General features: G+C 35.4%; 1 protein-coding gene across 2 annotated transcripts in view; it reads left to right on the top strand.

The window, feature by feature from the left end:
- Positions 1-26,077, top strand: part of LOC113961008 (contactin-associated protein-like 4) — a 190,794-nt gene that overhangs the window by 128,386 nt on the left and 36,331 nt on the right. For both annotated transcript variants that reach the window (XM_027670992.1, XM_027670991.1), the window contains exons 8-13: positions 852-1,113; positions 5,938-6,087; positions 10,859-11,030; positions 17,185-17,291; positions 19,830-19,949; positions 22,916-23,113. In XM_027670992.1, coding sequence (XP_027526793.1) covers positions 852-1,113; positions 5,938-6,087; positions 10,859-11,030; positions 17,185-17,291; positions 19,830-19,949; positions 22,916-23,113 — 1,009 coding nt within the window. The remainder of the gene's footprint in view (positions 1-851; positions 1,114-5,937; positions 6,088-10,858; positions 11,031-17,184; positions 17,292-19,829; positions 19,950-22,915; positions 23,114-26,077) is intronic.

Below are 26,077 nucleotides of genomic sequence, written 5' to 3'. Positions count from 1 at the left end.
ATTTGAACAGAACAAATTAGTTATAGGTCAAACGGCGCCAGCGAGTCATTAGATACAAAGTTAATTTTGTATTATTATCAAGCATCATAAAGTATTAACTGACACCAGATGCAAAAATTGCATTATTGCCATTCCAGACTTCTTATCTACATCATTCTGGACAAGTTAATCTCAATGAACTCAACCACAAGTTTACCTAAGAAACGATTATTTCAGGAGGAGCACAAAATAAAGGCTGGGTGCCTAAACCCAGCTCATGATCTAGTCCACATGGGGCTGTTTTCTCCTGATTTATGAAGTATGTGTTTCACATTTGTAAGTAGCAAGAGTTGGTATGTGGAATTTTTCGGTTTGTGGAAAAAAATGTTGGAGTTATTGTACCTCTCCAATTACATTAATTTGGAAAAAGCTGCGTCTTGGTCTGGCACAATGTTTTTTTTCCTAAATTTAAACAGTCAGTGCCAAGCTCAACATTTTTCTCTGCATACAGGCATTTAGACCCCTGTAAGTATTTACATACTTATGTGAAAGTGGCATTTTATAAGTGGCATTTTTTCTGACATCCAGAGATTTGTCAAGTCCGAGATGCGTCCTGAGGCTGAGCCAAACTAGAAACAAGGCAGTTCTGTCTAACTCCTGAAGTACCATTAAGCCAACCATGTGATTTAGGAATAAATAAAAGCAGATAAATCTATATTCTGGTCAAACAGCTACATAAACTTTGCCCAAACCGATGATGCTCATATTTGATTTTTAGACCAATTTTTAAACATTATTCACCATGTTTTGGAACTTTGCAGTTTCCACAGAGAAATTCTCACGACTCTTCCCAATGTTTCCTTTCTTCCTAGGGCAACGTGTCTTTCTCTTGTTTAGAGCCACAGGTGGTTCCTGTCACATTCCTGAGCTCCAGCAGTTACCTGGCACTGCCAGGCACGCCAGGGCAAGACGAGGTGTTTGCCAGCTTCCAGTTTCGCACTTGGAACAAGGAGGGGCTTCTGTTATCCAGCAAACTGCACCGCTCTTCGGGTGGTTTCCTCTTGTACCTGAGCGATGGGAAAGTTAAAATCAACCTTCATAAACCAGGAAGAGTTCTGAGTGACATCGCTGCAGGTAACAGAAATGAAACAAAAAAAAATCCAAGGCTCCAAAGCCTAAAAAAAATAACTTAATGAAAGGTCGTTCAAATTAGTACCTGCATTCTTGTCTTGTTTTTGTGGTTATTATGTGTGCAACTATGCTTTGCTTGTGTGAATTTTAAACCTGATTGTTTCTAAATGCTTTCTTTTCTCACAAACATATTTATTCTTATTTTCCCCACGAATGAGTAGAAATTACTTGCAATGGTGTTGAATGAAAAATTGAGTTCTCAGCTTAACCTGCATATTGTATGCGCAGATCATGTGTATAATTTGGGAAACTTAAGCAGCTTCATCAGTTGTGAAATGTAACCAATTTAATCACTTATTCTGTCAAGCTAAGACATAAATGTTTTTCACCATTTGTCAGTGCCTTCACAAGGTATCAAGTAACTATTTTTTCTATAAAGGTATACATCACTATAAATATTACGTCTCTTATTTTATAGAGTTCTCAATTGCAGAGATGTCCATTAAACAGAGGCAGTGCATGTGCAATACTAAATTGTGTTTGAGAAAGCTAGGGCAAGTTTGAATCTAAAAAAAAAAATATTAAAAAAAAAAAGGAGAACTCGAGGAAACTGGAACCTCAGAGCTAAAGGGTCACTTTTGTAGTTAATTTTGTGACATATGAGAGCAGGACAGAGCTGTCATCATCTCTATTTTCCAATACCTTTTAAAAGATGTTGAGGATCAGTGACATCACTATATGCCAGTATCAATAGCTTCACCTAGCAGCACTTCATCAGTGGTACATGATTCTTTGACATTCCATGAGCCCTCTGAGAGTTTCTCATCCTTTCTGCAAACAAATTGAATTTCGCCCTTTGCTTGCAGATGGATGAAATGATCATTTCAGAACGAGTTCTCAGACAGGAAAACCGGTGCAATAGAGATTAGGTGGATAAATGAGGTTACAAAGGATATATGAAGATTAGGGAATTAGTATTAGAGTGGCTTCTATATGGATGAAGATGACCAGAGTCCACTAGCTGGAGGAATATATCAGAGAAGAAAAGGTGAATTTGGATGCGGAAAAAAAAGCATTTATGATATCCAAAACATTAATCTATCTTAGATTTATTTAGACCTGTTCACAAGCATGTATTTCTCATTTCATATTCACAAAGGAGAATATTATAATGGAAAAGAAGCCAAATTAGTTACAGTTATCTAATGTGCACAGTGAATTAACAGGTAAAAAACAAGTAAGATACCCCTAAACCAGTTATCATCAGTACAAATATAAGATAAGAATCCCTGATCTAAAATGTTCACAAAGCTTGTTAATCAGTTTGAGGCAGACAGAGAGCAAAGCAGAACCAAGCGAAGAAGCAGCCACAGGATTTGCAGATGAGGTCTCCTTAATTTTAATTCCATGACCCTGTTTCTTTTAGATTGATTCCTTACTTCAATTCCTCTCACAAAATTTAGACTCCCTTGAGATGGGGAGGGGGGAAAGAAAGAAAGAAAAAAAAGGTTAAACATAACTCTGAAGCTCATTAGGTTTGTACAGGTGCACAATGATTAAAAGTAAAATTTTAAACCGTCGATTATTTTAACTCAGAAAAAGAGTGTAAGCCAGTAATGACCACTGGTAATGTTGAAATTTCCATAAATACTTTGATCCTCTTCTTGTGGGTGATAATAGGATCAGCCCTGCTATTTGTTATAATCTAAAATAACTGATGTACTAAGAGCACCATTTCAATGACAAGAGATTTCCCCAGGCTCACCATTTGAAAATGTCAATTCCTCAGTAAGAATGTCAGTGGCAGCTAATTAGTAGTGATGAATTTGGTTTTTTAGGAGCTGTTTCAATTGGTGTTCAATTAGGTGATGTATGTTAAAGAAACTATTGCCATGAATTGTCATTTTAAGAGACCAGCTGAAGTGCTGGCACTTTTAACAGCTTCTATTGCACATAGTGCAATTTATTGAATTTCAAAGCTGAAACACAATACATAAAATATTAGCTTAAAGCATCCCAGAATAAATTTTGACATTCTATGCTGAAACAGAATTTGATGTTCTCATGCTGGGTTAAGCTTACTGTTCATAAAGTCTTACAGGAGGAATTGTGTTTGTCTTTATGAAGGCAAAAAAAAAACTAGTGCAAAATCATATTCTCTTCTGAGAAAGAATTTATCTTTTCCTTGAGTTTTTGAGGTGTTTATTTTAGCACTCACTGAAGCAATTCAAACCTGCACTTGGAGATTGAGTAATTAAATTATGGATGGCTGGACAGGTTTGCTTCCCTACAGGCAGGGAGTTATGACCTGACTTTCACACACACACACATGTAATACTTGATAATTAAATTAGAGAGTATTTCCTTGTGCACAATTCTTAAATTCATTATCCTGTGTTTTTTAAGAATTTCTTCAGCCATATAAAACCGAGGAGAATGGCGTGTTAATTCACAAGTAATTAAGATATAATAAAATCTGTATCCTTCTTTTACAGATGTTATTTAATATCTTTCCTTTGTAGCCTCTTTTGCAAGTTGGTCATCAAATATTCACAAAGAAATAACATGGATTTAAAAAAAAAAAGAATCAACCCAAAGTTAATTTGTGTTGAATGATGAGACCAAATTGAATTACAACATGTGTAAATATTAGATCTTATCACACAGTTTCCTTTAAGACCCTCTATTTCTATCCAGGTTTAATTTCTATGAAGCTTTTAATTAATTGATATTAATTAATTAACATCAATTAATTGATATTATTGCATTTGGAGGTTATACTTCAGTCTTATCTGTAAATTATTTTCTTTAATTTTTTTTTGTTTGTTTCTCACTGATCTCCTGATAAGTTTTATACACTGTATTTTTATGCTTGCGTTCCTAGAGTTGGATGCCATTGTTCTGTAAGATGTCCCATAGACCTTTTTTTGATACTTAGATTTAAAATTATGGAACTACTGAGAATAAATGGATATCTTGTTTAGTAGCTACTTCAGTACATACTAAAAAAAAAATAATTGCAGTGTTTTCTCACTTCTGTCTGGTAAAGTGTTTTTAAAACTCATGGTAGGGCATCAGAAAATATAATTTTCAGATGGAATATAGTCCATTGGCCTCCACAATTTGGATGTTGTATCACTTCATGGCTCCACACAAGCAAATTTGTGAATGTGAATTTAATCAGTACTTAAAATCAGTACTTAAAAGAAGGTCTATAACAAGAACAGAGACAGAGTTTTTTTGGTCTGTTTTTGTTGTTGTTTTTTTCCCCCCAGTGGTAGGACAAGAGGGTAACAATTTTAAACTGAAACAAATTAGATTTAGGTGTTCATAATGTTTTCACTCCTGGAAATGTTCAGGTTTATTGTGCAATGGGGTTTTGAGCAACCTGATCCAGTAAAAGCAGTACCCACAAAGAGCAGGGACATTGGACTAAATGATTTTTAAAGGTCACTTCCAGCCCAAAATGCTATATGATTCTATGATTCTTTGAATTCTAAAGGGAAAAATAGTGTATTGAAGAGATGTGACTTAAGAAAACATCATTCACTTGAGGCTGAGGATAAAGCAAATTGTTTGATGTTTCTTACTATATGTTCCCTAATAAATACACTGATGGAAGTATGATAAATAGAAAAAAAAATGATAGAAAATATATGTAGGATTAATATTATCTTAAACATATGAGAGATATTATCTAGGTGGTAGTTCATCTGAATTTATGATGTGTTTCTAGGGTTTATCTCTTGATTGTATGATGATCTTGTATTTAGGTTGTGGTAGTTAACAATCTATGGATCCTAGTTATGCTGGAATTTAGCTATTTGAACCTTCTCATCTTTCTCTTTTTATTTCCTTTCCATCTGTTTGAATGAGTCTCTTAACTGATGGACTGTTTCTGCAGCATATGCAGCACATTCTAGGGAGGAGTATATAAATACATGAAATTTCAAGTGGGAAATCACAGATCACAAATCACACGCACTCTGCAGTCAAGAAAAGACTTTGCATGATTCAAAGGTTGTATTCTTCGTTCTTCACTGAAAGAAGTGCCTCTGTTCTGAAGAATGCTCAAGAACGTGATTGACTTAAAGCACTTGTTAAAGACAATAATGTGGTTACACACTGCCCTGTTTAGAATTTATTTAATTATGTATACATAAGTGCTTTCCAGAATCAGGGCTACAGGTTTATTGCTTTGTGGTACCTTACACCTACACAGCCAGAGGTAATGAAAATTTGTGTTAGAGGCTAAACTCTCAGAATATTTTCCTGTACATGTCCAATAAAGAAGAGAGCTGGAAGAAAAATTGTCTCGTGACATTAACATGACAGCTACTGAAGCTTTTATAATCTACAGGATTTTGCTATTTTGCTGTGTTTTAACATAATGACTATTTTTTATTCTAAAATAGGAAGAAATCCTTTGTAACAGTGCAGTAAAAATACGTATGATGTGTAAAATACTGTATCAGCCATCACAATGATATCTTAATGATAACCTCCTTAGATTGAGAGGATAGTTTTCTCAGTCATTACATTAAATGGATGTATTACAGATAATTAGGGGCATTACTACAGTAAGGCTTATTCACTGAAGTACTTTTATTTTTTATTTGTCAAATGTGAAGCGAGGTTCTGTCTTGACAAAAGACACTTGTGCTTATTAATTCCTTTTCATTTCGCTTTCACTTGGAGATTTCACGTGGGCTATGATTGCTCTATCAGTCCCTCCTCCTTTCAAAACTGTGACACTTAGGTGGTTTAACAAATAGTGGAAGTTTACACTTAATTTATTTAATATTGACTTTTAAATTTTATTTCCAGGTGCTGGATTAAACGATGGCCAGTGGCATTCTGTGTCTCTCTCTGTCAAAAGGAATCGTATCAGTCTGATAGTGGACAGTGATGTGACCTCATCTGCTCATTCCTCCACACCTCTGCAAATCTTTTCAGGAGATGTTTTCTACTTTGGAGGTGAAATATGTTGCTTGTTTATGTTTGCAATATACCACATATCTAACCAAATGGCAAGAACTGTTTTGTTTGCCTCAAGTCTTCTTTGCCTAGCTTGGTTATCTTTCAAAGGATCTGGTTTTCAGGTGTTGTTATGATGTTGTGAGTTTCTGTTTCCTTAAAATGTTACCATGTATGCCAGAATAAATCACCATCCTTAATCCTTGGTCACTTTTTAGATCCTCATAACTTGCACCATGCTCTGATAATTGAATATAGTCAGGCTGGCAATCAAAAAGACACACGAAGATTTTTCTTGGTGCAGACTTACTGTTTTGTTGAATGATTCTTTTTTTGGAGAATCTTCCACTGGGATTACTTCAAGTTTTCAAGTTACTTCAAGTTTACTTACCTGTGCAAATATCCTCTTTATATGATAGACTCTTTTATCTTTTTTTTTTTTTTGACAGAGTAACACAACTTTTCTATGTTTGAAGAATATAATTTGTACCTAAAAAAACTGCACTTAGCTATCTCCATTTTGTCATTTTGTCATTAATGACATGCTGTAACTGATAGAGTTGAGCAGATTGTTACATATAATTCTATTGAGAATGGACTACATAGTAGCAATGATAAACAGCATCTGAGTGCATTATTCAATACTAGACTAATGCTTCAACTATTTTTAAACAATTCTGAGAAAGCTGAAGAATGTATACAAACCTCCAAATGAGTATTGACCAAGTCATTGTCCACGGATCACTTCCCTTGAAAGAATAGGTTTTAAATAAATTTAAAAACTCACAAGCAGACTTTAAGCACAGTAACTGCTACATGAGCATCCACATGACTTTTTACATCTGGCATCTACAGTTCTCTACTAAAGATACCTTGAATAGTGCCTTCTATGTTGCTTCAGGTTCCCAAATCTCTGATCAGGTGATTTTCCCCATTGCAGAGTTGATGACACAGGTAAACAGATCAGGGTAGTTACAAAAAGTAGCATTATTCAATTAAGTTATACAAGGACATTCCTATCTATCTTTTGCAATTCCAAGAACACTGAAAGTACTGTCTGTCTGCCCCCTCAGATTCTCTGATTTCAGCCTTATAGCTGAAATCTGCAGCTCGTGCACATCATAAAAAGTTAGGGAATACTAGTAGTGGGTTTCTGAGTTCATAAAAATTGTTTATTAAAATGTTATGGCATTTAATACTGTCAAAATGTAGCCAATGCATTTTGACTTTCTTTCTAAGTTTTTATGAATATTTACCATGTTTCTGTGTGCTGGTTGTTAAAATATGAGTATTAGCCTTCCTGGAGAGATGTCCTGGGGATATGGTGATTAGTTTACCTGTTTTAATGAATACAAAGTATGCAGAAAACGTGTATGCTTAACTAGGAAAACATGTAATAAACATAGAAATACTTTAGTGTTATATCAGCAAATTTCTATTCCTGCTATCATCAAGGATCTGCAACCTCTCTAGTTCATGGAGTAATAAGTCATTGCAACTATAAGGGAAAATGGGACTATTTAATATTGCAATAAGCACATAATGTAAATTTTGTGATTAAAGAATTTATTCTTATCTTTAATATCCAGTCTACAATTATAAAGAAACACAATTTCATTAATATTAATGGTATTGTCTTTTCTCTAACAGAACCAGAAGACAAATTTGAAAAGAGGGACACCAAGAAAAATATCTGAGACAAAATTTTGTAAAATACCTAATTGTAAAAGATATATAAACTTTTTTACTGCTTTCTCAGTCCTTTTTTATTTCTTTTTTTATAAATATGAACTCCACTGGGAGTATCTCATTCTTAAACGAACATCATATTTTTCACCAGAAATGAAAGAATTTATATTACCATTCAATTGTAGAATACTGTAAAGCACATAGTTAGACTTATAATTAATTTGTTTAACTGTGTGTGGTGCTGAAAACTTACTGTGTTCCTATGTGGACTTTTACATGTCCTTGGATTTGTTATTCTTAAAGCAATATACCAACTAGATAATGAACATTTTCCTGTAGAAAGGATATAATGAGTTTGAACAGTTTGGTTCCTCAACAGAATAAAACACACTGTAAACTTATTGAGGTGTTAAATTTAGGGTTTAGTTCATTTTCCAATTTATATTTCTCAAAAAGATATCTATACTATCTAGGTTGTTGTACACTCATTTGAATATATTTACTAGTTTCCACTGTCATTTTGTTTTTCTGTATCATAAACCTCTGTGCTGCCTCTACAGGACTTCAAAAGTACCCATTAACTCTGTGAAACAGAGAAGTATCTTAAAACTCACTGCTTCCTAATATCATGAAACAAAGTCTTTAAATCTGTGAACCAGAGGGCAGTATTGTTTGACTAAGATCAAAGGATGACCCTTGTGTATCATTCCAGAAGCAATACTACCCGTTGGAAGAAGTCCAAAATAAAAATCACTTAAGCATTTGTAGTGCAGTGTTTAGCTGCCACTGGGAAAAACCTGCTCAGTGGATATGGTTTAAATCAAGTCAGGATCAAAGCAATTTATTGATTTATTAACAGCACTTAATTAATTGGCAATCAGTGAACAAGGCATTTTGGGGGCAGCAAGGCAATGGATAAACCACAATATTAGGTACTTACAGACTGTTATTCAAAGGCTGAACTGGACATTCAGATGTTGTGCAGTCTAACCCTCTGTTCTGCACAAGTCCAATTAGATCAGAGGTACAGGGCTCTGAACAGCTCCAAGGACGGAAATCTCAAAACTTCTCTGTGCAAACTGTTCTCATATTGACCAACCTCACAGTAAAAACACTTGTTGCTCATGTCTGATCAGAATTTGCCAGCTTTTGGTTTTGTCCTTTGCCTGGTGTCCCATCACTGTGCACTTTTGGAAGCAGTCTTGCTGCATCTCCTCTGTGTCATCTTATCAGATCATAGAATCATAGAATCACAGAATCAGCTGGGTTGGAAGGGACCTCTGAGATCATCAAGTCCAACCCTTGATCCAACCCCGCTGTGGTTCCCAGCCCATGGCACTGATGCCACATCCAGTCTCACCTTAAAAACCTCCAGGGACAGAGAATCCACCACTTCCCTGGGCAACCCATTCCAATGGCTGATCACCCTCTCTGCAAAGAAATTCTTCCTAATCTCCAACCTAAACCTCCCCTGGCACAGCTGAAGACCCTGAGCCCTCTTGTCTTGCTGAGAGTTGCCTGGGAAAAGAGACCAACCCCCCCCAGGCTCCCCCCTCCTGTCAGGGAGTTGCAGAGAGTGAGGAGGTCTCCCCTGAGCCTCCTCTTCTCCAGGCTGAACAGCCCCAGCTCCCTCAGCCTCTCCTCACAGCACTTGTGCTCCAGTCCCTTCCCAAGCCTCGTTGCTCTTCTCTGGACCTGCTCCAGCCCCTCAATGTCCTTCCTGAGCTGAGGGCCCAGAACTGGACACAGCACTCCAGAGGTGGCCTCACCAGTGCTGAGTCCAGGGCAAGAATCACTTCCCTGGCCCTGTTGGCCACACTGTTCCTGCTCCAGGCCAGGATCCATTGGCCTTCTTGGCCACCTGGGCACACTCTGGATCCTGTTCAGCTTCCTGTCAATCCAAACCCCCAGCTCCCTTCCTGCCTGGCTGCTCTCCAGCCACTCTGTCCCAGCCTGTAGCACTCCATGGGGTTGTTGTGGCTTTATCTTCTTAAGACTGAGCAGACCCAGATCTTTCAACCTCTCCTCGTAAGTACCTTCAGCTTCCCAGCTGTCTTGGAGCCCTCCACTGGCCTCACTCTAGGACATTGATGTCTTTTCTATACTGGGGAGCCCAGAACTACAGCACTCCACCTATGGTCTCACAAGTGCCATATAGAGGGAAGGACCACTTCCCCAGACTTGCTGGCTGTGCTCCTGATGACACATCCCAGAATTTCGTTGGCCTGCTGTGATGCAAGGGCACATTCCTGGCTCATGATCTGTTCAGTGGTCTCTGGGAGCCCAGGCCTCTCTCTGAGCAGTTATCCTCCAGCTTGTTCTATCTCAGATTGAAATCCTTGATCTTGTTCTTACTGAATTCTTGTTCTTACATGGCATTCCTGTCAGCTTGTTTTTCTGGCCTGCCCATATCCCTCTGAGCTGATCCAGCATCTGATCCCTGCCTCCAATTTGGTATCAGTCACAGGCTTGCTGAAAGTTTACTCTGTCTCATCACTGAGGTCATTAATGAAGACATTAAAGAGTGTGGATACCTGTTGACCTCTGAAGAACCTTCTGTTCACCACCTGGACTTTGCCTCATCATTTGCCTGCTTAACCCACCCATCTATCATGAATCTGGTGGTAGGGACACTATACAAAACTGTTAGAGTCTTTGCTAAAGTCAAGATATGCAATGCTCCCTGCTCTCCCTTTGTCTGCAGTGCTTGTCACTTCAGCAAAGAAAACAAATTATACCTTGGTCACACTCCAAGCCGTGTGACCTTGTAATCTAATATTTTGTGACTAAGATCTCCCAGTCAATCTGTTCATACCTGATTCCATTCATTACCTTAGAACTGTTGCTTAGGTTATCCTTTACCAAAATTTTTAGTGATGTTTTTGCACATGCTTTAAAACCAGTAAGACTGCTGAGAAGCATTTTGTTATAGTCATACAATCACGCATAATCAGAAGGCAAAAGTCCTCTACCCATAAAGTTTAAAACACATGGAGATTATCAAAGTTCAATCTACTTTTGGACTATGTAATTTTTCCAATAAAGTATTTCTTTTCAGCTCCAGTTTCCATTCTTCTTTCAGGTTGTCCTAGAAGTGGAAATGTTTCTGAATGTAATACCTCGCTTGGTGGTTTTCAAGGATGCATGAGGCTCATTTCCATTGGTAACAAAGCAGTGGATATGATCTCAGTTCAGCAAAATGGCTTTGGCAATTTCAGTGATCTTCAGATAGATTTGTGTGGCATTACGGACAGGTAAGAACACAATGTTTACTCATTTATTTATTTATTTCAATATTCTGTTTGTTATACTGGTTTGATGACAGAGAACAGCACACTTAGAAAATGGCATGGTGCTTCTTTTGTAAGAGTTCATAAACCTAGAATAAATGCAGAATACATAGCGCAGCAAATAGACTTCCAAGCGCTGCAAATAAAATTAAACTAATTTTGATTAAAGTTATTTTTTGTTTCTGACAAATTTTAAATATCTTTCTTTCCAAGTAAAGATGCAGATACGAATCAGCTATGAGTGACCATAACATGTAATTTTGTACATATGAGTTTTTAAAAATATTTTTGTGTGTATAAATATGTATAAAGCTACTCTGTGACTCTCAATATATAGAAAAAATCCAACATTACTTACAGTATCCCCAGTGTCATAACACTTCTCTTTTATTCAGTGCAATGGACATGAGTCCCATCCACCCTTTTAAATGCTATGTTTTTACAAGTTATTGCTGTTTTCTATATTCTATTCATCAGGAACTCAATAGATAGTATCCATCACAGTGAGTGAGCAATCTTCTTTCAGACTATGATCAGAACTAATCTCATAAATTGCAATTAGCATCTGAAAGAGTAACTAGTTGAAGTGTCTCCCTCCACAGAGAGGAAAGGCTTATAAAGATTCCTGGAAGTGGAAATGTTTGACAGAAAGACATTGCTGGAGTTCAGTGCAGAGAAAGCAGAGGGGGTGGTGCAGAACAACTCAGAGGCTGCTGAGAAGAGAAGGAGCAGCCACATGAACAGGCAGCAGCTGAAGTTTTCTTCTGTAGACTCCAGGGGCTGCAGTCAAAGGCATCTATGCAAAGTCTGCTTTAATCCAAAAGTGGTTTTCTTGGACCCAGATGTAAGGCCATACTGAAACAACACAACAGGCAGGGGAACGATGTGCTTGTAAACACTTCTCCCTCACTCTCTGTATTTCTAGTCCTCATAAATTGCCTTTTGATCTAGAAAAGTATGGCCTTTGAATTATAAGGCTTTCAAAAATTACTTTCTTCGGGAAAAACACTGTAGGCAGATATTTTCTTCAAAACCAAAGCCAAATTCAGGTTCACTTACACTATTTCTGTGACCTGCTTTCAATTCATAGAGATAACACAGCTATCCAGATAATTATTTTGGAGACACTCACAGCTCCTTGTAGATCAAAGACAAAAAAGAAAACCAACTAGCTCTTTACCTAGTTGTTCATAAAAATTTAAGGAGAGAAACCACCAAAAAAGAGAATGAAAGTTTTGCCTACAATGTGATCCTTCCGATTGTGTTGTAATGCGTATTCTCATTAATATTTCTACAGCTTTCACATATTAAAAACATACACAGTTCATTCATATATATATATATATAATTCTTGTGCTAATTTTATCCCTTACTGAACTAATCCTGACTTTGCAGTAGGCACTAAGTGTGATAGGCATATGTCAAAACAGAGTTTGGCTTCAGTCAAAACTTACTGTATGACTTGCTGGGGACTTGTATTTGGAAGGCAGCAGACATTCACATTTTTTTTTAGCTTTCTTGCAAACTACTCCTTTAGGCTCAACCCATTTTTATATGCAGTGATTGCAGTTTTCAGCCATGAGTGACCATAACATGCAATTTTGTACATACGGGTTTTTAAAAAGATTTTTGTGCGTATAAATATGTATAAAGACGCTCTGTGAATCTCAATATATAGAAAAAAATCCAACATTATTTAAAGTATCTCAAGTGTCATAACACTTCTCTTTTATTCAGTGCAAATTCAATTTATTCAGAGTTGCACCCTTCCCTTTTAATTACTGTTTTTATTGCTTTTAAGCACTGGATCAAAGAGCTTAGTTTTTTTATATAGTCCCTCCTCATGTTTTTATTTTGTTGAACTTTTATAGCACATGAAGGTAGTTACCATCTTCATTTATGTCAATACCACTGCCATCTGTTTTGTTTCTGAGGTTTTATTCTTTCGATAAGGACTTGTGTAAGACACTTAAACCTCCCAGCCACAATCTTTTCAAAGTGTTTTTATTACTTTCTGACACTGTATTGACCCTTTCCTTTTTTTTATGTTTATGTTACTCTCATGCTTCATCAAAATTATGTGTGTTTTCTCAAGATCAATGATACCAAAGGGGAAAAAAAACCTCTATGGAAAGTTTTTTGTTTTATTGGTTTTGTTTTCTCTAAAATTTGCTAATGTTAATTTATGTCTCTTCTTATATCTTGAGGGTTGCACTTTTCCTGCACTGGCTCTGCCAGATTTAGTTTTCATCTCCCAGCATGCTTAACATATGCCTTCCTAATTTATCAAAATACAATTTTAAGCCACACATTTTTATCAATTTCATTATCCTCATTATATTTTATTTCAAAATAGAGTGCTTTTAAAAACCCTTCCTGGTCCTGTGCTGTCTTGGTCCTGGGACTGTTTCTTTCCAGTTTCCTCACACAATCATTTCATCATTCCTTTCATTTCTTTTGATATCTGGAACAAATTTTGTGTGTTCTCTTTATCAAACTAGTTCTGCATCCCAACCTTAAATCCCAGCTGAAATGACACGTCCTTCTTTAGCAACATTAAAACTGCTTACATGTATTAAACAATTTTTAATAGGTAGCTTGTATGATCCTGTGCACATATCATTGGAGAGAAAATATTTTCTTCCTACAATGATTTATAAATTCTTTGGTTGCCTTAAGCTAATCAACAGTTTTGCCACTGTGCTCCTGATGGTAAATATCTCCCCTACAACTGAGCACAAACAACCCCCTTCTTTCTCTTGGAGCCTTTATGGGAGACTTTGCATCTCTAATTCTGAAGAGTGAAGCATGACCCAAATTCTGGAGTTATTGATGGGTTTTGTATTAGAAATGATGGACCACTAATACACATTTAAAGTACAGGAAGGCAAAAAAAAATTACTTTTTGCACAGTGACCTGACTTTATATGTAACAGTAAATAAACTGAAAATAACTCTACTGAATCCATGCTTTATCCCATATATGCACATTTAACATATGAAGAGTATTCTTTATCAGATTTACAGTCCTCATGGACATATGGTTAGCTAACCAGCCATTTATTTGTTGAGATATTAGTTTCTCTTCTTTTTATACAAATAAATATCGTACTGTTTTCTTATTTTCAGTTTTCTCAGTTCTATAAACTTTCCAATTCTTCATCCTGTTCTTAAATTATTTTGACTTTCTCCAGCCATCACTCTTCCCATGCCCCTTCATTTAGCCATTTCATTGCATAATATCTTTCTATATTGTTCTAATGCTCATATACCTCTTGGGCATGCAAGAAATTATTTTCATATATCTCTCCTTAACATATTTTCTCTCATCTCCCTTATCGATATATATTGGTTTAATAACTGCTAATTATACACAAACCATTGACAAAATAACTTTAAAGGACAGTGTCATTTAAATGCCTTACAAAGTTAAGCACATTTAGCATCTGAAGAGAGAGTACTAGATGAATCTGTCATAATTACATCAAGCCCTACACAGCAACATACAATTGACTACCAGTGTGTTGTACAGTAAACAGAATAAATGGCTTTATATGTTTAAAAAAAAAAAAAAAAGCCAAACCCTAAAATGATGGTCACTGGACGGTTCTCAAATATGTTTTTTTCTCTCTCTTTTTTTTTTTTTTAACTGAAGAATGAAGAAATTACAGAAATGAAAATTGCAGCAATTACTTGCTCCTTCTAAAGTATCTTTTAGCCATTGTTTGGAACAATGATAAAGAAATAGGGCACAAAAAATGTGGTTATCTGGTAATTGGTGCACAAAGTTCCCATTTTTTTCCCTTCTTTATCAAAAGTATATTCATATTCTGATTCAGTATTCTCTGAACATTAGCTTGTGATTGTTAACATCCTGTTGCCTTGGTTTAAAATAGTATCATTTTCAAATGGCATGCACTTAAAATCATATTATCAAATGTGATAAATGTTTAATCACCTGTCGCTTTTCTGATTTTAGCAGCCATGATAATGAATTCAAAAATTACCTTTTACAGACGAAGAATTAGAAATTCTGTTTCAAATATCAGAAATATTTTTGTTAGAAGATTGGTTTCCTCAGAGAAAGTTCTGTTAAAAATCCTGCTTTGGGTAGGGCCACAGCATAAAATGTAGTTACACGTTAACTTTGATGTAGCTCATGGCTACTTTCTATTATACATTCTGAAGAAGAGGGAAGATGTGAAATTTAATGTTAAAAGATTTAAATTACACTCTTACCTTGTTTTCACTTTCATTAAGGTTGGTTCAAGCATCACCAATTTCATCTGAGCTTTTCATCTTGTGAACACTCTTAAGAAAATTAATTAACAGGGACAGGGAGTCAATAGAAGCAAAGACCATGTAAATCATAATTTTTGGATAATGATGTCTTTATTGAAAAGGAATAAGACAAGAAATGCTATGACTGCAATACACACAAGCAGAGCAGCTGTCAATGGATGCCCCGAAAATCTTGAGTGGCACTTGTGCTAGAAATGTGTATTTTTAATAACTGATGGTTAGTTATACCCACAGAAAGCAAAATTAAGCATTTATTCTAAGAAACGTTACTATATTACTATATAGTATATATAAAGTAATATATATATGTTACTATATATGTTAACATTACTATATTTAGGTAATTCCATCAAACAACGTATCTAAAATCCAAATAATTGTAAGGCCGGTGCCTAAAGTTCACTTTCAGGTTCCAAAATAGAGCTCATTGAGACATATATCATCTGTTGACTTGTCTTAGGAACACACTCTGTGAGAGAATAGATAAAAGATCAGCTCTTTCACTGGCAAAAAATGTCACAGAATTCCTTGAAAATAGGTGACCTATATCACTTTATTACTTTACTTGTTTTTCACCTGCTACTTCTTTTTTTTTCTTCCCTTCTGTGAAAAAAATCTCTCTTTGTCCTTGCTTATAAACATGAAAGGAAGATAAAATGAGTGGCATGAGGAGTGAATGTACACAGGGCCTGAATTATTCATAGGGCAGATGTGCTAAATGCTGGACTTTCTGCAGGCCTAATGTAATATCTTCCTAAGATTTCTTGAATTAATGAAAAGATATTTTTAGAGCCCGTGAATATTAGTGGGCCTTTTTATTTTTTTAAATATTTTTTTTTGGCTAATGTCAACAGTAAAGCCATTTTATACTTTCTAAGCTATATAATGTATACATATGCATATACATACATATACAAATATATATACATATACAAATATATATACATATACATACAAATATACATATAAATATACACATAAATATACATACATATACCCTCGATGCAGTTAAAATGTTAACTAATTTCTAAGGTGTTAATTTCTAAACTAGTTAATATTTAGTTAAAGTGTGTCAATCTCTTTCAATATATTTTCTGTTGTATTTATTAAAAAAAAAGATAATTTTTCTTTTTATACCTCACGACTGTGTTATAATTTAGTACAGTGCTGTAAAACATTAGGCAGTTATTATTAAAATTATTTTTTCAGTCAACCACTGCAAACCTAGGAGCAAGTCACTAAAATTCTTCATGTTTTTGGTCATATCACCATAATGGAAATTGGCTTTACTGGTAGTTACTTGTTGTGTTGGAATTCACAAACTGAACTCTTTCTAGAATAGGAAGTAAACACAAGTTTAGAATGAGAAATAGATCTCAGGTACTGTGGTCAGGTTTATTTTTTAGGTTTTTTTTTTAATTTTCTAGTATTTCTACAAGAGCAGAAAAAATCTGTCGTGATGCTGCTTTGTCGTGACACACCCTGTGAAGAAATCTTTTCATTAGTTTATCAGCCTCTGTTGAATTCCAGACACTTGAATGGGTAATAAGTAGCAAATCTGCATCTTACACTTTATTTCTCTTCCGTTTCACAGTCTTTTTTTGCATAATTAGGATAGTTGTTATAAGCAATAGAAATATATAAGAAATCCTTGTAATTTTCTTGTGCTCGTATTGACGTGTTCCTCAGTGAGCTTGAAGGCTTCCTTCATGCTATTGCACTTCTTTTCCAGGATTTTGCATTTCTTGATAAGAACAAGTGATGTGTAAATAAGCAGGAAAAAGAGAGTGGAAATGCTCTTTGTTTTTCACTTCAGGTGTTTGCCTAATTACTGTGAACATGGTGGGAAGTGCTCACAGTCCTGGAACAGCTTCTACTGCAACTGTGCCAATACTGGTTACAAGGGAGCTACTTGTCACTATCGTGAGTCCGAGATGTTTTCTGTTTTCTATGCTTTTATTTTTGATTGAATTTCTTCACCACAAACAAAAACCAAAAACCAAAAACAAACAACCCCCCCAACAAAACAAACAAACAAACAAAAACCAAACCAAAACAAAAACGAAAACCAAACCAAACCAAACCAAAAAAAACAAAAAAAAAACCCCAAAAAACCAAAAAACCCCAAACCAAAAACAAAAAAAAAAAAAAAAAATTAAAAAAAAAAAAAAAAACAAACAAAACCCCCCAAACAAACCAACAAAAACCAAACAAACAAAAACCCAAAACAAACAAAAAAACCCCAGCATCAAAACCCATTTGTATTGATCATTCATAAAGTATTTTTGGTCCTGGTAAAAACTCACAATTTGGTTCAAGGAAATACCTCGGGAAATCAAAATATGTAGCAACAAAAAGTCACTGGAAGTTTAACTCTTTCTTTGTTTTTCTTTCACATTTTTCGTATTTTACGTGAGGTGGTAAGTAATATCCTCTTCCATCCATATAATTCCACATTCTGAATCACCAAATAATTTAGAAATGTGTGAAAAAAATAATTTTTATTCATCACAACAATTAATATTCTTTTTTTTTTCAGAGACATGAGACTACATGTTTATGTAGTTTGCTAAGTCAGGAAGTAGATTAGGAGAAAATAAAATAAATAATCAAAAAACTAATTGAAAGTAACAGCTAATTTCACAGGAGTTACTTTACATTTCTACTGCTTTCAGCATGTTCTGGGAAAACAATAAAATAAGTACTTTTGTGTACTTCTAATAATTAGAAAATCCTATGAAAGTTTACTGCCCTAATGACCAGATAAATAATTATCTCCTTATAAGTGATCCTTATAAAATCTTTACAATCCTTTGTGGCAACATTTACAAAAATGACATATGTCTGCACACATGGGATTTTTTGAGAAATCACTGATTTGAGAAGACTGCCTATTAAATCTTAATAACTTAATTGTGAAGAACACAGTGGCATAAATAATAGCATTAAGAAAAACTGTGTAATGAAGAAAGGGTGCCAATAGTACACCTGCTTTTGAATACCCACAGTGTATAACATCAAACATTTAAGTCCAAGGTGAAGATGAAGGTGATTTGATAGATTACTATTTGAAAAGTCATAAATTGGATAAACTGATGATGCCTATGAGGACAGAATGAGGCTGTGGTTTCCTGATGATTAGGACTCAGTGAGAAATCAAATGATTTGATGAGTTAACTCTTTTTAATTGTCAAAAGTAAATTAATGAACATTTATATTGTCTAAATTTAACTATTTACTGTAAAGAACCACAAAATTCCATTTGAAAATTGCATAAATTGCATAAATTTTTCACTATGAATATTTCAGGGTAAGCAATCTAAATGAATTGTCTTTTTCATCGGTGTTGCCATATAATGTCTGTAACCAACAGGCAAAAAAAAAGAATAGAGAGATCACACTCTTCAAAAAACTAGAGTTTTTTAAAAAAAATACCAGCACATCTTTTGGATTGCTATACTAATACTTTATATCTTATTTAAAAAATTAGTGAAAGAAACTGAATTTATATAGATCAAAATCTTCTAGACTTAATAATCACTGTCAGCTTGGTTTTATTTGTATAGCACTCATAACTACTTTTTGTTATTTAACCTAATGGCTCATTGTTTTTGGAAGAATTTTTTCAAGTCTTGATAATAACTAACAGACCACACAGTTTAATTTTGGAAAGGAAATCCAGAACATTATGACTGCTCAATAGAAATATAATGACTAAAGGAGAATTTAAACTAATGTGGTCTGGCTGTAGGGTTATGATCAGTGGTGCCTGAGATACAGTCACAGATATAGACTCATATGTCTTTTTTTTCCTCAGATATTTGATCATAAAGAAGTCATCACAGACTTTTCTTTTAGGCCTTGACTGACATAAAGCATACATGACAAGGGACCAAGGAGCTGTCATTTTGTCGTTGCTTATTTTGTTCTTTTACTGAAGTCTCTGACAAGTCACTTGCTTTTTCTTTTAGACAGGGAAGAAAATAAGATGTGTGAAAGCCAAAAAAATGCTTACCTTCTGCTGTATGCAACAGCAACAGCAACAAAAATCTGATTTGGTTGAGGTAGTTAGTGGTTGTTTCCTCAAAATTTTATTAGCAGAGTCTAAGTAATACCACTGGCATTCTACAATTATTCAGCATTTTTTGCAGTCGTTTACTCACCCACACTTCGTATTTTCCTCCCTGAAGTCTTTAGCTTGAAATAGAGAAGAAAACGCTTATAAATGACCCTTGTGATCTCCAGGATAAAACCAAATGTGCTTAACAATTTGTAATGAAGATTTCTTCTTCATTCTTTATAGCAGTGAACACGCAAACACAAATTCTTTTCCCAACGTCGTGATGCACGCAGTTGGTTTTTTTTGTTTGTTTGTTTTGTTTTGTTTTGTTTTTTAAATTCCCTGAATAAAATGCCAAATTATGCCCTAATGTTTGTGATGGAATGTGCTCTCTTTCCCAGCCATCTACGAGCAATCATGTGAAGCCTACAAGCACAGAGGGAACACTTCAGGCTTTTACAGTATCGATTCAGATGGAAGTGGCCCCTTGGGACCGTTTCTGGTCTACTGTAATATGACAGGTGAGGTGATAAACTTCCTTAACTTGCAGCTCGTTAGACTGAAGCAGGAGTTATCCAGTGAGAAACCTCTGCAGCTCCCGAGTTTAATGTAAACACGCACAACAAAACGAAGGTGACTCCTTATCTCGGGATATTGGACAAAGAATTAGGCAGAGAAATTAGAATAATAACAGGATTCAGGCTGTGAAGCTAACACAGCAGTGTTTTCCATAAATGGGACATGTTCCATGTGGAAACAGTGTCATACTAGTTCATTTGGGGGGAGCAGCTTTGTTGAAACCTCTTCAGGAAACGAGAAATAAGTTATGTTTTATGAGAAATTTGCTGATTTTTGTTTTCCTCTGGTAGCCTTCTGAAAAATTGTAATTCAGACCTGCCCTTTCTTGTGACGGATATAGGTGTTAAATTTCATTTTTCAAACTGCAAGGAGGTCTTTTGGAGAATATAAATGCAACCAGTGGGACTCTTGCAGCCTCACTTTCAGGCACCCTCTTTCTTCCTCTGCAACAAGTTCTTTGAATCTGATCATGTATATAATTAGAAGTTCCAGGTAACTGAGCTGGTTGTCAGTCTACTGTTTAACAAATGGCTTGATCTCTGTATGGTGCATGGTGTATTGATACATGTCCTTTCAACAAATCTTACCTTTACGTGGCTTTTTGAAATTTATTATTGCATGATTTGTGTTGTTTCCTTTTCTTTCTACTTAGCCCCTGTTTATTCGGATTGCTTTCCAGAAAAAATGATGGAAGCACTTCAAGGCTTTGTGTGACAAAAATACATTTTTACAGAGCTATAGCTGTTTAAAAGACTACATGAATAGGTTAGGTTTGTATTGATTTAGGTATGCCCTAAGTGCTCAGAATTTGACTTAGAAACCTTTCCACGAGCTTTTGATGTTGAAAAATTTATGGTCACGTCTATTTCTTGAGAAAGTGGCATTTGTTGATTTTCACTGTGATGTAAAGAATACTTATTAGTTATGTTGAAATAATAAAATGCTTATGATTTCAGTCAGTCTGTGCAATTTAAGTAGTCTCACCATGTCAGCTCCTGACTCTGACTTCTACAGTGAACTGTGCTAGCTCACAGTAAGCACACTTCAGATTGGCACAGGCTCTTAAAAAGAAATATCCCAGTGTCCTATGAGACTAAAAGAGACCAAAGAATCATGGCAGGAAAAATGACAATTTTTTCAAGTGGGTATAACTCTCCAAGGTACAGTGTAGTGTCTGATTTATCCTGGTGTGTCCGTGAACAGCTGTTGCTGTTTTCCTCAGTCACTCCTTATTCACCACATTAAGCAAACATCATTGATCAGTTTTTCAGCTCAAGATGCCTTCTGACAGGATGAATCTTCTATATTTGTTTTGTTCCCAGTTTCCTCATGACTGGTATTCCCTTTTTCCCACCAGAGGCAGGGAAGGCAGATGCCCACATTTCGTCTTTGACATTCATGGGGCTCTATTTTCAGGCAGCTGGGAGGAGGTTCCATTCCCTGGTTTTATTCTATTTTATTTTATTTATTTTATGGGGGTCATTTTTAGAGTGAAAAGCTTACAGTCCACACTGCCAATTAAGATGATCGAACTTTGCAGTGCACTGTTTTTCCTTTTCCTTAATTTCCCTAAATTTGGGTGTGTAACAACGAGTCTAACAACTGACCTGCTTGTCTTCATTTTTATGTTTAGTGTATTTTAGGGTTTAGCTATATATTTATTGTCTGTGTGTATGTACGTGTACAAAAAACAAACACAAAACCAAAAAAAACAAACAAAAAAAATAAAAATAAAACCTGCACCCAAAAAAAACAAAATCTCAATTTGCTACATTTCTAGACATCTGTTTTTTGACACTATAATCATACCCTTAATAGAAATTTATCATTAGATAAAAAGATATTTCATTTAGATTTCCTGATTGCTGCTTGTCTTTGAATGACCCTCAGTTCTTTCCTCTCTATACAAGTCTTATAATATCTCCCACTTGTGGCCTGTAGGCAGCTGATGAATTAAAATACAATTCTGTTAAATTCTGTCAGAATTTAATTCCATTAAACAGTTAGAAATACTACTATAAGAATGTCAAAGCTATTAGAATCAAATACTACAAATTAAAGAAATAATATTCCTCACGCCTTTTCAAATTACATTGTCCATTAAGATGCAAGAATCGGTGACCATGAATCTAATCTTGATTTGACTGCCCCAGAGCAGGTTTAACTGGGAGCCTGCTTATTCCCACCTTGAAAAGGGTTTTTTCATCAGGAGAGTGAGACTGTTACAGGTTTTTGAAAGTAGGAGCTGAAATGGAATGAGCTCAGTTCTTTCCTATGCACAGAAGAAGGGGCTTGGCAAAAGCACAAAACAGAAGAAGGAATGGGCCTTCATAATGACTACTGTTTAATTTTAGGTGGCTAGAATAACTCAACTTCATGTAATCTCTGTTTTATAGTAAACACAGTGTATGCAAGCTGCTTTTGTATAATAGAAAAGGCTTCATACACAATAAATTAATCCAAGTTACAAGGGTATATGTAATGTAGATAGATTCTGGGAAAGAATCTGGTGTTGTTTTATGCATTATTTAAGCAGGAAAAAGCAACTGTACCAAGTGTTATTTCTTTCTATTCTTTCACTGCAATTTACTGAATCAGCAATGTTTTATTTCTGAGACAAATATTTGGGTGTCTTCACTTACTCCTTCTTCATTCAATAAGCATAACTAGTTGAATACCTTTTATAATCATGGTGCAACAATCTACATATAAATAGAAACCATGATTAATGGTTTTCATTTTTGCTTAGTGATTTATGTCTCTTGTTTCACGTGCCCCAAAGCACTTTTTGTGATCAAACAAGTCACCTTAAAGTTTTTTTTTCTGATTTCATCATGCACTCTCTTTCCACTACCAACTTCTGCAACTGCTTCTCGTTCTTTATTACTCTTCACATGTGTTCTGAAAGATGCAACGTGGACAATTATCCAGCACAACAGCACCAACCTAACCAGAGTCAAAAGTGCCAATCGAGAGAACCCACACACTGTGTTTTTCAAGTACTCTGCCAGCCTAGACCAGCTTCAGGCTACAATTAACCAAGCAGAGCACTGTGAACAGGAGCTTGCCTACTACTGCAAAAAGTCGAGGCTCTTAGATAAGCCAGGTAAGTAAAGCACACAAATAAAATTTTGTTTTATTTTACTGGCTGCGAAGGATATTTATTTCTAAACAACACCGTGGCATTTTGCCACTACTTCTGAACTAATTCTGATATCCAGCACTCAGATTCCTATGAATTGCCAAGAGATGTGTGAACCAGAAAAAACACAAATGTGAGTTTGGAATGATCTTCTTTCAGAGAATTAAGTTCTCAAAGTTAATTTCTCTCGTAAGGCTTTTAAATGAACATAGAATGTTATTAACAGACCTCCTCTTGTTCTGTTTTCCAGGGGTTTTTTAATTTTAAAGAAGGAATTACTGAGGAAATTTCTTCTTAAAGGAACACAAATTAGTGCATAAATACCAGCAGAAGTTAATGTGCACAGTTAATGTGCATATTGTGAGTACTTGATAAAAAGCATCAATAACATTGAATTTCCACTGCCCAATATAAACATTCATAAAAAAGTTCAATAGTTAAAATGTGGGTTATTGACAAAATTCTCATTATTTGAAGAAACAGAGATCCTCTGATCTACTTAAATAAAACTGAATTTATGTAGTCTACTTAACTCTCACTGACAGAGCTGCTATTAAAAGACTATACTCTTAACACCCATTCTAAGTACTCCAGATAATGTGGAGGTAAAAGCATCATTGTTTAATGTTTTTTGAAAAGTGAAAGATAAGTGAAATTGTTTGACTTGTTCACCAGAAACTCTGAAACTGCTAAAATTGATTTCTTGGCATTCTTTCCTACTAAGCAAAAAGAAGGCTTCTGAAGGAAGCACTCTCTGGTTCTGTCTCTACACTCTTTTATTATGTATTCTTTCTCCCCAATTATGCCAGGGATATCTCTGGACTTCTTAGGCTATTATTCACTCTTGGCAGGATATCTGTTTCAAAGCACCTCCACAGCAAAAAAATGAACCTGCTGCTTAAGATGTCCCACTAAGCCTTCCTTTTACCTGTGGGCTCCAATTAAACCTATGTTCAAAAGCCTGGTTTACTTCAAGCAGAGAGTTTCAAGATTTTTTTTTAATTTTTTTTTATTTTTTTAATGTAAAGAGATTGTTCATGAGTAAGGTAAAATAATATGCTATTTATATTGTTATGCCATTTGTATCATATATAGGTGCATATTTATAATATGCACATAAATAGGCTAAAATAAATGTATTGAAACAGTGCAAGCAGTCAATTGTGATAAGTCATCTAAAATTTAGTTTTGAATGCTGGGAGTAAATAGACATAGGAAAGTTGTTTGAGAGTTCTACGGATTTTCTAAAATCATTCTTCATTTAAACACAGTTTAATCCCTCCCACTTCTGTTGTTCATAATTTCCACCAGGTATGCCTGACAGGTACAAAAGTTGATGATGGTTACATTAGATACTTTTTGGAATATACAGTCTACATAATAATTTTTAACTGACTGTATTTTAAGAATACCTTATAGTCAATCAGCCTGGATAGCATTTGCAAATGATCTCATTAAAGAAGTCACTTGTTAATACATTTATGTGATCATTATGAAGAAATCTCTAACCATTTTAATTAATGGCTTACTTCTGTTTAGGTAGTACTTTCTGCCAAGGCAGGGAAAACAATCTGGGCTAATCAGTATGAACTCACAGCATTTCAGTAAATACTCTCTCCTCACCCTGCTGTATGATCAAATAACTGAGACCAGCTTTTAAACATCCCCCAACGTCCCTAGTGCAAGACTGGGAATGCTAATTCATGACTACAGTATAAACCTAAGGCACGCTGTTGAAGCAGCAGAAATGTTCTGCTTTTTACAGCCTTAGTCGTTGGAACCTTTTTCAAGTGTTGTCTGATAAATTATTTATAAACTCTCTCCGGGTTTTCTTCCTCCTGCGGTGGTTTGCAAACGCAAACCCTGATATTGGACATTGATGCCATTTATGCGAGTTTTGACTTTTCCAAAAACTGCTCTCGCTGTTTTTTGGGCCTGCTGGGCCCACAGTTGTGTGGTAATGAATGCAGTCAATATGTTTACCATCTGAAAGATTGTCAGCCTAACAGAGGTCTTATCTAGCAGCCGGGTTTAATAAGCAGTGGCAGTTGTGAGTAAAGTTGAGACTAGAATAAATTCCACTTTCTTCCTGGCGGCCTGCTGCTGAAAACTTGGAGCTCTGACAAAATCAAAAGAAATGCCTCCATAAGAAATGCTGTAATTTGACAGTGGCTGATTTCTTCTCAGGCCTTGACTTTCATGCATCTATCACCCTTCTTCCGGCTCATTTGAGGTGGTTTATCTTTATGCTTCACATCTTTTAGCTATCTTCTGTTCTGTAGATATTTACTCTGTTGCTGTGCTTGCTTGGCAGTATATTTGGGTTTATTCTGCAGTCCTGTGACATTAAGAAAACATCCAGTTTTATCACTTTACTGCAAACAGTGCCGACTGGATGCACCACCGAGAGATGTGACAGTCCTGGGAAACCTCACTTCTGCTCACCACACATGTCACCTTGCTTATGGGAACACCATTAACATTATTTCTGCTGTCTCTGAGTACATAAAGTCTGAATCTGCTGTTTATGACAACAGCTTTCTCTGGGTATTTCTAATTAACATCACTATTCAGCTGCTTAATGTTCATCACAGCTGTGGGCAGTAGTACTCTGTAGTGCTCTTGGTAGTGGGACGAGACCATTTATGTGTCTCTCCTCTTTCTATTTGCTGGTAGTTCCAAGATCTGAAATGGATCTTGACCTGGGAATATAAACCACCCTGATTTTTAGGATGACGGTATCTCCTCTTTCATGGACTGTTTTAAAATGAATTATATAAATGGACTGCCTAAGATAAATTATTCTAATATTATGGCTGGTTGAGCTAGGTGCTGTGAGTTCCCTTTTCGCTAATGCAAGCAAAAACCTGTGACAACCATTTAATACATGATGATGAAGAACTGAAATTAATAATTACTTACCAAGGA

This window comes from Neopelma chrysocephalum, unplaced genomic scaffold (assembly GCF_003984885.1).
Source record: "Neopelma chrysocephalum unplaced genomic scaffold, ASM398488v2 Primary Assembly neopelma1_97017, whole genome shotgun sequence".
NCBI lineage: Eukaryota > Metazoa > Chordata > Aves > Passeriformes > Pipridae > Neopelma > Neopelma chrysocephalum.
Note: the sequence above shows the minus strand (reverse complement) of the source record. Positions and strands in the feature narration are given on the sequence as shown.